Source organism: Pezoporus wallicus, unplaced genomic scaffold (assembly GCF_028554395.1).
Source record: "Pezoporus wallicus isolate ANWC-B61680 ecotype Strahan unplaced genomic scaffold, APGP_CSIRO_Pwel_v1 scaffold_8004, whole genome shotgun sequence".
In the NCBI taxonomy this organism is placed as follows: Eukaryota; Metazoa; Chordata; class Aves; order Psittaciformes; family Psittacidae; genus Pezoporus; species Pezoporus wallicus.
This window is the reverse complement of record NW_026639346.1, coordinates 163,432-177,360: the sequence shown is the minus strand read 5'-3', so window position 1 is coordinate 177,360 and position 13,929 is coordinate 163,432. Positions and strand designations below refer to the sequence as shown.

At 38.0% G+C, this 13,929-nt stretch overlaps 1 protein-coding gene across 2 annotated transcripts in view; it reads right to left on the bottom strand.

Annotated features, from left to right (window-relative positions):
- Nucleotides 1–13,847, bottom strand: part of SLC1A3 (solute carrier family 1 member 3) — a 59,888-nt gene extending 46,041 nt beyond the window's left edge. The window contains exons 1-2 of one of the 2 annotated variants that reach the window (XM_057414295.1): nt 13,684–13,847; nt 11,864–12,138 (exon numbers count right to left, since the gene is read on the bottom strand). In XM_057414295.1, the coding sequence (XP_057270278.1) occupies nt 11,864–12,044 (181 nt within the window). In that variant the 5' untranslated portion in view covers nt 12,045–12,138; nt 13,684–13,847. Of the gene's footprint in view, nt 1–11,863; nt 12,139–12,520; nt 12,694–13,683 lie in introns of those variants that run through there. The other variant, XM_057414296.1, reaches the window with a different exon arrangement.
- Between the last annotated feature and the right edge of the window lie 82 nt (nt 13,848–13,929).

The window sequence follows — 13,929 nt, the reverse complement described above, 5'->3', positions numbered from 1 at the left end:
GCCTACTACACTTCCTAGCATCTAATCTAAACTTACCCTCTAGTAATTTAAAGCCATTCCTCCTTGTCCTATCACTATAAGCCCTTGTAAAAGGTCTCTCTCCAGATTTCTTGTAGCCTTTTTAGGAACTGGAAACTGAAAAAAGGTCTGCCCAGAGCCTTCTCTTCTCCAGGCTGAACAACCCCAGCTCCTTCAGCCTGTCTTCAGGGGGGAGGTGCTCAAGCCCTCCGATCATCTTTGTGGCCCTCCTCTAGACTCCCTCCAACAGGTCCATATATTTCTTATGTTGGAGGGGGAGAGTCACCTCTCTCGACACACTGGCCATGCTCTTTTTGATGCAGCCCAGCACATGGTTGGCTTTCTGGGCTGCAAGCACACACTGCTGGCTCACGTTGAACTTCTTGTCAGCCTGAGGGGTCACAAGAGTGGCATGGTACTCTCAGCTATACTGAAGAAAGGCAGACCTGCAGTGCTGTAGTCACTGTGCCTCAGGAACACCTGTCTCCTGAACATGACCCTAAAGATTTACTTTATCCAATGAGAGCTATTACCTTCCACAAAAATCACACCAGACTTATAACATCTCTATTGAGTTACAATTACATTTACAGTTACAAAAGACCCAGAGGCATTTAATAATATTAACACCTTTTATGGGCATTTAAAGCTATATTAACATAGACACATAGGCACGTAATTCACAGCTCAGAAGTAAGACACTCAAAGCCTCTGCCTTCCACTGTCTAACTCTTCAGGTGCCTGAACTTCTGAAACATCTTTATAACTATAGCTGGGCAGCTGCCTATTCTCTTCTGCTTATTCCTTTGCCTTCAATCCAACTTCTGCTTCTTTCTTTGCCTTCAATTTTTTCTTATTTTTCCCTGTTTTCCTAGAACTGTTTCTGTATTTATTTCTAATCTTTGATTTCTCTGTTGTTGTTATTTATAAGACAAGCAATTGAAGGATTGTAGAGGGTTTGGAATGAAGTAGGGTTTTCACTGCTCCACTGAAGCAGACCATTCTTCGTGGAATAGGGACATTATTCCTGATTCCATCCTCAGACAAAAGACTTTATTAAAAGACAAACTACTCATAATTTCTGTACTCTTATTAGTCTCTAAGCTATAGAAAAAAAATTAATTTTAACGCACAAAATAAATAATTACATCAAAATTCAGGATTTTTCTTTTATTACATATGTAAAAGATCAGACATTCACGATATATGCCAGATTCTATTTTGTGAAGTATTATTTAGAATTATGATGCTACTTAGTACTTTATAAAGTTACTGGTTTTTTTTTCATTCCTGGGTTTACTTTGCTGCTTCACCTTCTTAACTAATGTTAATGCTTCTACTCTCATAAAGAATAGTTCCCCACTAATAGGAGAGCTGCCCTCTTAAAGTTTCAATAGTTTCTGTCTTGCCTCTACATTTCTTTTTTCCCTGTTTTTCCTCAACTGGAAGCTGACATAGTCTTTAACAGCACCTAATTCTGTTTTTCTCTAGTACAGTTTCAGCTGCCCATCTGTATTATTTTCTTTTTTAGAGTATTGTAAAACTGAGGAATCACGGTCAATGAGACTGAGATCCCTCAGTGCCAAGAACTTTGTGTGAACATGCTCAGAAAACAGAGCTCTGGTCTGAACAAATTCCAGTGTAGTTTAACAGAGAGCCTTGGGTTAGACCTTGATAATTGCCTTTATTTGCTTTATTTAAAATCCACCTCAGACATACACTACAAAACAGTTCATTGTAAGCTTCTCTTCCTTGATATGCAGCTTTACACTATTATCTATGGGGCATTCAAATTATGCATTCACATGTCTATGGAAATAGCCCAACTTTTAATTCCTACAAAACCACCTGTTAATTTAGCCTAGTGCTGATACTCTAAATCTGTAACTGAGATGTTTGCCACTGAGCATTAAGTATTTTGTTGAATCAAGATATGCCTATGCCAGAACTGTTTGGGTCATACAACATAATTCACATAGCAGATTTTGTTATAAGATTTTAAAGAACCTTTTATCTCTAGTATTCTGCTGACACATGAAAACAACCTGGACAGACTGACAGCATGCATTTTCTGTTGTAGAATACAAAGCTTGTCATATCAGGTGTAAGTATTACCCCAATCCTTTATTTATGCTCATTACTAAAATTCCTGGAATCATACTATCATCTTTTTAAAAAGATAGGATGCTTTCAGTCTCTAGCTCTTTGATTTTATTACTGTAGCCACATCATCCCTAAAAGCTTCAATATAACTGTGAAACTATTCTTAACTTGAGCTTTCAATCTGTTTAGTTTTCTGGTCAGACAGCCTCTTTCAGCACATAAACTTTCAGCAGTGTTTTATTTCAGTTGATTAAAAAGAGGTCTCACATCTGACTTCTTGTGAGTTAACTCATTGTAGCATACAGGACTAATTTAAATGTAGCTTCCATAAGGCTTACAATACCTCTCTTCTCACCATTAAGTGTTATTCAGAGAGGCAGGATTTTCCTATCTTAAAGGTCACAAAAAATGGAAAAGGGAAACTGGCACCTGGAACAATATTTAATCATATAATAAGTACCTGAGTCCAAACCGTGACCTGCAAAGTCACTCTAGATAAAAAAAAGCTTATTACTGGAAATCTATAAAGTTAATGGGCACTTTGTTTGTTTTGGAAGACCCCTCGCTTTTTTCTATTTGTGGTTTTCTCAGAATTGCCATGAGTTAAACATCTATTTGCCTAATTCCAGAAGTCTTGGGGATCTAGAAACTGAATATAACTGACACGTGCAGAAAACTACCTGGATTTTGGATGCCTCAAGTCCTTATTCTTGCTGAAAGGATTACTTCATAGCCTGAGAGGGGTTCCCTGTTACAGATGAGCATTTTAGCCATGTTTTAACATCCTGCCAACTTTTGCTCTCTTGGCATACATATTTGCCTTTAGAAGTACTGCATTTCCTCCTGCCTGATGACAGAACTTTGAAAGTAATTGTGGAATTGCATCCTCCTGTTACTTGGCTTTTGAAAGGAAAAGAGTGAGCCAATTCCTCAAGCACTGCTGACACCATTTCCAAGGTGAGCACTCCTGTGCTTCTGGATCTTGACCGGGTAAAAATATCTGGCATTGTCCTGACTTACTCAGACAGGAGTGGGAATAGGAATGCAAACCTGGTTTTTTGTTGATTTTTCTCCTGGCAAATTTTAGGCAGTTGCATGCTTAGCTTGTGGACTTCTGGGGTCTTCTGAGTCTCAGAGCTTTCACTCATGCCCTAGAAAGACACCCAGCTCTGAGATTTGGATTCCATATGTCACTTCATTTTCTTACATTTTAGGGTCTGAGAGACTAGATGGTATGTCTATGTTTGTTTAATGTATGTATTCCCAAGTAAAAATGATTTTAAAAGACATCAAAATATATGCAGTAGCATTATTTATCAACTGCCTTTGGTAAGTATCCTCAGGAATTCCCTGGTTATTAATCCTGCCATACAAAGGCAATTTTATTTTTTTTTTTTTTTTAATTTGGTCCTTGTGAATGATAAAACCACAGTAATTACTAGAGCCAGTGTGCGGGATCATCTTACGCTTCAGTGTAAATAACACTTAACATTTCAGCCCCATGTTTTAAAACTTTTTCTTTAATAAATAAATTCACAGTTATGCCAAGATAAATGGTGAAAACCAAGCACATACTTTGTAACTGTCAAGCTGATTTCCATTTATAATCTTTGCCTCTTTTCCTGCTTTTAACTGTTCTCCTTTTCACTGCTGTACAGTTCACCAGACCTATTATTTTCCTGGTTGTTAAAAAAATGCCTTATAAAATCTGTCATCAAAGTAGATTCATTTTGTATGGATTTTTAAAAGTTACACAACCCATGGTTTCACCCTGTGGATTAAAAGTACAAACAGTGCCAGTACAACTTCAAGTCTGATGGGTTGACATAAAAATCCAGTTCTTAATAAAACTCCGTTAGAATAATTTCATTTGTTCTTTACCTATTTTGCATATTTTCTTCCCTATTCCACACCATTTATTAATTTATTTTTGTTGTATCAGTGACTAATTTAAAACTCCTTGGTCAGGAGCCTATTAATTTTCTAATATACATTGTAGACACCATAGCATATACTAAGAATGACACAGCTGGAGAAACTGGTATTGAGGAAGATATCATTTAGCTCCTTACTATTACTTTTTTTTTAATGTTTCACTTGCATTGCTTTGTTGTTCCAAAGCTCCAGTCGAACTGAACTATAATATGCTGAGAAAAAAATATATGACAAAATACCCTAAATCACAAAGAATCATAGAATTGTTTAGGTCAGAAAAGACCTTTAAGATTATCAAGTCCAACCATTAACATAGCACTGCCAAATCCATCACTAAACCATGTCTCTAAGTGCACATCTACATGTCTTTTAAATACCTCCAGGGATGGCGACACAAACCGCTTCCCTGAACAGCCTATTCCAATGCTTGACAAACCTTTTCGGTGAATAAATTTTTCCTAATATCAAGAGTAAACCTCCCTGGTGCAGCTTGAGGCCATTTCCTCTTGTCCCACGACTTGTTACTGGGGAGAAGAGACCAACCCCACCTCACTCTAGCCTCCTTTCAGGCAGTTGTACAGAGCAGTAAGGTCCTCCCTGAGCCTTTTCTTCTCCAGACTAAACCTCTCCCAGGTCCCTCAGCCGTTCCCCATCACACGTGCGCTCCAGACCCTTCACCAGCTCTGTTGCCTTTCTCTGCACCCACTCCAGCACCTCAATGTCTCTCTTGTAGTGAGGGGATTACTAAATTGTAATCTGAGAATTTGATTCAAAATCTGAAAATCTGAATGAAATAAATATTTGAAAGGAATGCACAGTAAACAAAATAAATTTGGAGGACAGACAGAGGATATACACACGTAATGTGACTACATGGGTTATTTTATGTAGCTGGTTGTACCAGAATATCTGATTTTTTAAACAAGGCATGGAAAAATAAAGAAGTCAGTATCTCTCAGCTGCTAATCTAGAAGTCAGCGCTACAGTAAATTACCATTTATATCTTTATAGCATTTATATCTTACATCTTCAGTAGTCTTACTAATATCCAGAAGATCTAATTTCTTTATTTACTTCTCTTAAATTTCAGATTTTTTTTGTATCATTTTCCAAATGCATGTTAATTCACATAAAAACATAAGTGTTTTATAATTTTTTTTTTCTTCAGTATCATAAAACCCCTGAAAACTTTTAGATGCTTGGTTATTTTCAGTTTTAATATCCAGCTGGAGACCAGTAACAACTGGTGTCTCTCAGGGTTTGCTGTTGGGACCTGTCTTGCTCTAGATCTTTACTGGCGGCATGGACAATAGGATTGAGTGCACCTCAGCAAGTTTGCCAATGACACCAAGCTGTGTGGTTTGATCGATACGCTGGAGGGAAGGAATGACATCCAGAGGGACCTTGACACGCTTGTGAGGTGGGCTGATGCCAACCTCATGAAGTTTAACCATGCCAAGGGCAAGGTCCTACACCTGGGTCGGAGCAATCCCAAACACAGCTACAGGCTGGGCAAACAAGACATTCAGAGCAGCCCTGTGGAGAAGGAGGTGCTGGTCAATGAGAAACTGAATGTGAGCCAGTTTCAGTGCGTGCTTGCAGCCCAGAAAGCCAGCCATATCCCGGGCTGCATCAAAAGGAGCGTGACCAGCAGATTAGAGGTGATCCTCCTCCTCTACTCCGCTCTTGTGAGACCTCACTTGGAGTATTGTGTGCAGTTCTGGTGTCCTCAACATAAAGATGACATGGAACTGTTGGAACAAGTCCAGAGGAGGGCCACGAGGATGATCAGGGGACTGGAGCACCTCTCATATGAAGACAGGCTGAGAAAGGTGGGGCTGTTCTGCCTGGAGAAGAGAAGGCTGCGTGGAGACCTCATAGCAGCCTTCCAGTATCTGAAGGGGGCCTGTAGGGATGCTGGGGAGGGACTCTTCATTAGGAACTGTAGTGGTAGGACAAGGGGTAATGGGTTAAAACTTAAAACAGGAGAAATTTAGATTGGATATAAGGAGGAAGTTTTTTATTGTAAGGGTGGTGAAGCACTCGAATGGGTTGCCCAAGGAAGCTGTGACTGCTGCATCCCTGGTGGTGCTCAAGGCCAGTTTGGACAGAGCCTTGGGTGGCATGGTTTAGTGTGAGGTGTCCCTGCCCATGGCAGGGGGGTTGGAACTAGATTATCTTAAGGTCCTTTCCAGCCCTAACTATTCTATGATTCTATGATTTCAAGAAGCTGTGCGAGAAATTTAAGCAACATAAATGAAATTTTTAAGAATTAATGAAGAACAGATAGTACTATTTTCACCACACCTTCACTGTGGCCAATCAAAAGCATTCCAGTACAGATGACAACTCCTTCTAGGTTTACAATAGCTATGGTGCTAGTAAGGATCTAACAATCTTAAACGTTTCCTCAGCATACAAATCATTGGCACCTTGCTGATGACTTTGTACTGCCTTGCAGTCACCATAGTAACTACAGTGACTATCTACTGAAAAGTGGAAATGACTGGCAACCCTAACACTAGTTCATTTAATGCAGAAATGTCTTTTTAGTCCCTTCTGATGATAAACACACAAAAAATTTTTATGGTCTTTGAGATGACCACTGTTTCTGTTGAAACACATCTTTCGATAGTGTGATTGCCGTATTCTACTGGCATTCAGGGAATTCTCTTGTAAAATCTCTGAGAAACCACATAAACACCCTAAATGTCTCATGCAGTTACCGTCTTGCATTCCACCCAGGACAGGCTTGATATCTGCTTTGTGAGAAGTGGCATTACAAAAATAAATTTAAATTTAATTTTTAGCGAGAATTTGAGAATCTCCCCCTCTTTTTCACAAGCTGTATGAAGAGTGCGACGAACATGTTTCTCTGGATTGTTTTATGACCACTCAGACACTTTTGAGCACCACTTTTGAGCACCCTGAATTCACAGAATCGTAGAATGACAATTTAGAGTAAATGAAAAGTTAGTGAGTCTATATTAAGGAAATTTTATACCTTTAATGTGCATATATGCACAGCTGCTGTCTCCAGAATGCACAACTGTGATTCACAAAGTAGCCACATTTATTGTCGTTATCCTGTGTCATATATGGCAGTTACACTAGACTGTACAGTAAGAAATTCAGATTATGATAAAACACAAACATAGCTTTATTTTGATGGTAACTGCTAAACTAGTGCACTGTTCACAATTCACAGTCAGACCCGTTAGTTAGTAGCAGAATTGAAGTTCCCTACATTTCTCACTTTTTCTCCTTTTAGAAAAAGATCACCTTTAGAATTTCTAAAAGTTATCTGGATCTTACAGTGTCTGTTTATGTTTTGTTTGTTTGCTTGTTTTTCCCCAAATCATAAAGATTTCTTAAAAAAAGAATTAAGGTTTTGGTTAGCAATTTTTTTTCAGAATATTACTTAGGATAGTTTTGTCACTTGGTGAGAAAGCAATTGGCTGTGCAGGTTATTTAGGGGAGCACTGGCACAGAGACAGCATCTGCGATCAGCATAAATAGAATTAATCTACCCTTCGCTGTCCCCAAACTATCTTGATTTACTTGTATACGTCTTCATCTTTTGTCTGGTATCACATTTCTTTCTTTACATTTTGACATAGTTTCTCATGCAGGTCTCACCTCCCACAGCTGTTTCCCCTACAGTGATGGATCTATTCTTTGTTCTCATGCAAATTTTACCAAAGCTGCCTTAGGCTTTGTCATCGTGTTCATTGTCAGTGTGTAATGGGGTCAAATACCCTTCTCTGGGTACATCAGCCTCAATCTTCAGTAGACACAGAGGATCTGCCATAGCAAAGAAGTTGTCACTTCCACACACAAGAGACTGGTGTTTTTTGTGTTAGCCAGAATTCTACCTGCATATTACATACTTGTACTTAGGACTCGTTTAAAGGAGTGTGTTGATATAAGAGAATCTGCTACTCTGCACAGCTTTTCACTGTTCAGATGTTTCAGGGGTTTTGTGTTTGTTTTTTTTCCTTCTGTATTATGAAGAACCATCTTCAGTCTTTATTTAGCTCTTTGCTTTTTTTCAGGGAAACAGGAACATTGGCTATGCTTTCACCTCTCCTGCCCTCTTCCTGTACTTCTGACTAGTTTGTCCTGTTTTTCTTTAAAGATGTTGGAAAGTTTTGGAATCTCTGGAATCTATATGGTGTATGCTGTTGTAGAACAGATGTTTGGGCCTGCCTACATTTCATCTCTATTGTGAGATCCCCTGCAACTACAGAAGACTGGGTTCAATGACAGAGCTCCCTTAGGTGGACAGATAGCCAGAAAACAGAACTGGTTCTATGTCTTTTCCCCTTGAATGTCCTAGTGGACAATTGCAGCGTATGACTTTGGCAGCGTACAAAGGATTTCAGCTAAACATTTGGAGCTATAGTGACTTCATAACTATGCAGAAACTGTGTTTTATAGTACTTGCTCCCCAACCTTCCTCTATTTTACCTGTTCCCTCAATTAAAACAGTATTTCTCTGTGAACAGCTTCTTAGGATCTCCGCTTAGCAGCTCTGTGTGCCTTGATCTTTCCTTCAGTACAAGTTCAGAATCCACAGGAGATTCTTTGGTATTTAGGACTCCTGCCAGAGTAAAGTCTGGACTCCTTGTGGCATTTCTTAAAAATGGGAGGTAAGTAGAGAATCAAGACAGTCCGCTGAAGGAAGGGTATCTGAAAGGAAGGCATTTTGGGGACAGGATGATGGAGCTAAGTAGCGTGGGAGAGAGGGCACAGCCTGAGATTTTGCCAGTAATTTGGCTAGCACTTCAAAGTTTGTAAGACTTCCTGCAGATTTTCCATGAGCCATCATGACCCCTAGCCTACCTTAAATTGCTCACGGTCATCCTGACACTCTGAATTTACCAGCGGTCTGCTTCCCAAATTCACGTCACATAACTGTTCTCTGTTTTGGGTTCTTGCCAAGATCCACTGCAGAAAATCAGTATTTCTAGGTGTACCAGAAGAATCCGAAAATTGCTTCATAACTTACCTACTGACCATGCTTTTCCTGAAGTTTTTCAAAGAGCTTGAAAGCAGTTTAAATTTCACTAAAAATAGCAACAACAATGATAATGACAATGTGCGATATAGATCCTATCTATGCAGAATGTGAAGTCAGAAGGACCTTTCATGAGGTTTTGGGGAAAGGGAGAATAGTACCAAGTAATTCTCAACATGAATTATATTGCAACTTTATTAGGCTTTCAAATATTAATTGGCCTTGTACTGTAGAAGCTATTCAGATTAGAATTCCTTTCAGAATCAGAGTAACGGCAGAAGTTGGGGTGAATGGCTGTATTTCTCCTTATCATGTGAATGCCAGAAAATCTCTACTCTCTTTGCAAAATATCAGTATGTACCACAAACAAATGCATGTTGCAGCTATCCACTTTGTAACAAAGTGCTAGTCTCCACAGACGCAAACTCAAGTGTCCATTACAAACTACAGTCCTGAAACTGGGCCTAAGAGAGATTATCTTAACCACTTAACCTCTACCAGCATCAATCCTGCCCAGCAAAGCAGTTGGAAATGCTCTATTAAATAGGCTTTTTCATGTCAGTACCTCAAAAGAGGCCTGAAATAAATGTTTCTGAAGAAAAACTGCTCTCTTTAAAGCTAAAATTTTAGTTTTCCTGAGTTTAGTCTTTATGAAAATTGCTGGACTGACAGTCCTAATAACTGATGTAATCTGTTTATTTTAGATTACAGAGAGCATTTCCATCATTTCTTGTAAATGATTCAACCCTGGCCTGGGCATAGCTTGGTTTCCACCTACACTACCCTCACATGCAAGCATCTCTGATGAGACAGCCAGTGGTGCTAACTGGCAGGTTAATTTCACAATGTTGATTGCCGTCTGCCAGGAAAGGGATCCATCTGATTTTTCACAGATCACCATACAACTGAGAGGTGATGACGATTAGTCCTTGCCAAACTAGACAGATGGAGTTTAACCACCTCCAAACTCTTCAGCCAACTGTTCCCTACTTGTGAATATTTCTATGACAGCAAAAGACTCTCCAGAAAAATCTTTTTATAAGCTACCAAGTGTGAATTTCCTGTTCTAATATATATGTACTGTAAAACTACACCACAAATAACAAATGTGAAAAAAACCTGAAGTATTCCATGATAGTAATGAGAAGACTTTTTTCTACATATTACACCAGATACATCTATAGGTTCATTAGCAGAATTGGAGCAGATGGCTCATCCAAGTCTGCACATTTTCATTAGTTCTACAACTTGGGTTCCAGCCTTACTGATACTTTGCCACTGCTGTAGGTGCTAGTGGAGCTGTGGGCAGACATTTGTTACTAGTTATCTAAAACTAATTGGAACATACAAAACAGTAAAACCAGTTGTCCAGCCTACATTTCTCCTCCCACTTTGCCAGATTTATGGGAGTCACATTGGAATTAGATGACAGTTAAGAAATTGCAAGAGCACACTGGTCTTGTGCAGTATTGACAGGTAACTGTCAATAAAACTGCATTCACTTGAGGATGGGCAGTGTTTCAAAACATGCTTATTGAGTTCTGTTCTTCCTGATCATTGTAGATAAAATGCTTAACTTATTCACTTGTGATCAAATACTGTTGATAAATATCAGCAGACTGAAATTCTGTTACTTTAGTTTACCAATATGTAAATTAATATTACTGTCTCCCAGAAAAGGACCATCAAAACTGAAATAAATTTAAAATAATACTACAGAAGTGGCATTAAGCAACAATAATGGTAATGCCCTAAAATTTTAATTCCTGAAAAAGTTATAGAAAAATAGCAAGGAAATTTATACGGAACAGCATTAACAAGGACATTAGGGCCTACACAGGAGCAGGACATAAACCTTTAAAGTGCTGATATTTGGGTTTTCATAAGCAGATTCACTTTTATTTTCAACTACTTAGAAAATAAAACTTAAAGTGATACAGTTAAGCCATAATGTTCTTGCTCACACTAAAAGAATGGTATTTCATGAAACATATGGTGTAATTTAGAAAATCTGTAGTTAAGAGAAAATTATTGAAAGTGATACTGTAATTATATAAAAGAAAGTTTGTTTTAAAAATTTTTCTCAGAAGATTCTCTTTCTAAATGTGTGGCAATATTTTAAATTTACATTTTGGTGCATTCCAAATCTAAATGCTATTTGACATTCTGGATTCCTCTCAGTATACTCTAAAAAGGCATGTATTCAGGTGCTATCTTGCAGCTTTTGAACAAGTAACATTGCCATTGTTGCCCCAATTGCATCTGAAAGATGCATGTGTAAGATTGTGAGTGACTGAGAGACCATAAGCTCGTTTTGCATTTATATGGGGAAAACCAAAACCACTGAGGCTCCAATATATATCTTTGCTTAGAAATGCCACTTAATTTAATTCATTGAGGACTTCTGTTTGTCATTTTCAAGGTGTTATTTTTTGGTAGATTAGGTAAATAAGTTACATACTGAGCATTTTGCAGCAGCTTACTTTGGTAGAAAAAGATTTCATTGAAAACATTCAATTCCTTTACTGTCTATAATTCTTTAAGGGAAGAAGACATAAACCAACTTATTTTTTTCCACCCAAATTCTCCTTAGGCAAACTAGAATAGTTAAAGTGGTTCTTCCTTAAACTTCAACATGCAGCTGTCAAAGCCAAAACTCTCAAAGCCAGAACATTCTTATCAGTGCAGAAGAATTTGAGATCTCATTTGTAATGCAAATTGCCCAGGCAAATCGTCATTGTCAAATGCACTGGAGAACAGATTATTCGTACTGAACAAATTACTCACCAAGAATCACAGCAACAACGGTGAAGAGCACAAAGGCATTCCTCAATAAATAACTTTTAACATCATCCTTTGTTATGCTCTGCACTTTTTTTTTTGCCAAAAGGGTACGTTTCCGGACACCTTGTTGAATGCGTTCCATCCTACTTCCAGTTTTTGGGTCTTCTCCGTTACCTTTAGTCATCTATCTTGCTGAAACTTTTCTCCTATAATTAACTTTTGCCAATATCCCTTCAGAAAAGTGGAAGACTCTTTTCCGTGGGAGGTACTGGAGAAACCTGGAAGACAAGAAATACCACATATTGCAGTAAGATTTTCAGAGAAATTATTAGCCATATGGAAGCAAGTATTCTTCATGTTTCAGTGAAACTTGTACTATTTATAGTATCTAAGTTGTTGATTGCAGTTTTTGATAGATAACCTCAATGACTGCTAAAGAACTCTGAAAGAAGGATTATATGTATTGATCAAACATGTCTTGGGTCTTCAGAAATTAATCTGCATTGTTGTCATGCCATAAAACCCAGGACTAACTTTTTAAAAATGTGAATTTAGTAAAATTCATAGGAGTGTAAGTTGGTATAATGTTTGAAACTGCATGTCAGGCTTGCTTTTCATCTGTTTAGCAGGCCCGTATTAGCTGAAAAAAATCCAGCTCACCTTCACATTACTCATTGGAGAGAAATATTTTGCTTGAACTGGTACATTTAAAATGTTCTGCATTTCAGATGTTTTTAAATGATTGAATGCATTGGCTGAATTCCTGGTTTTGACGTGGAAAAACGCAGCAGGAACAGTTTATTTATCCCTGAACCACTATTTAGAAGATATGCTTTTGAGAGTTTTATGTTGATAATGTTCATCTTTGAAGTGTATGAACTATTCAGAGCACATCTGTAAAACATCAGAAGTTATATCCCACTTAGCTTGTCACTTCAGACTGCAACAGAAATTCACATTGCAAAATAATGCTTACTTGGCCTGACAGCGATTATGGGGATCTAACCTGATTGTAAGAAATCACACACTGAATCAACCTTAAAATGTTTTAATATTAAAGTCCTTGATTAGAACATTATTTTTAATTAGGGTTTTTTGGGGGTTTGTTTTTTTTTTTTAGTGGCTGCTTGGTATGAATTTATTCAAAAATGGATCCTGCACAAAGGATTTTCCCATTTTCTGAAGTCTTTGTCAATACACTGGCATGTTTTTGTGAAGAAATTAGAAATTAATAAATGGATAAAGTTAGGTGCTTCCATTGAAATCTCTCAGTTTATACATAGCCCGAATAACATCTTACTTCTATTAAATTTCGTGGCCTAATACTTTAAATAAATTAGACTGAAAGTATACAGAGTTTTCAAACAGCATGTTTTACAGCAAATACCTCACTGTAACAAATTTATTTGGATGGGATTTGATCACCGCTCCTACCATATGTTCCGAGATTGGCACTTCGGTGCAATATCCTGTCTAATTTTTAACAGAATGCTATGTATGTTTTGCTTTTTTGAAGAGTGGAAACATCCTGAGACTGAGCTAAATATTTAAATTAGTAAATACATCCAGGTTGGACATGACTACTGTGTGCAAGCAGCGTTTTTTTCAGAACAATTAATTATTTTTTCTTAAAGATTTATTCATGGTGACTTTTCTTTCCAAGATTAATGCAGCTAATCTGTCTTTTACAACTTACACCACGATAAAGAAAGAGCATAGGTACAGCCAAAAGGATCAGTACATTAAGTAGCATACAAAGGCAGAGAGTGAAAAAAATAAAGACTTCCTACTCAAAACCCCACGAAATTAAACAATCGGCTCACCTTTTCAGATCTTCAGTACCCTAAGAACACGGTGGTGGCAGATAAAGTGGGGGTTTCCCAGCAAATACAACAGAGCTGCAGAGCTGAGCGAGCGGGAGGCAGAGCAAACTGACAATCTGCATGTGCTCTGGAATACAGCAATTTACTATCACTGTAACTTAAGGAAAGGGGAGGAGACTGTGAGCCCAACTCTGAAAAAAATAAAAACACATCAGAAGAGAGGGCAAAGCGGAGCTTCTGGAATAT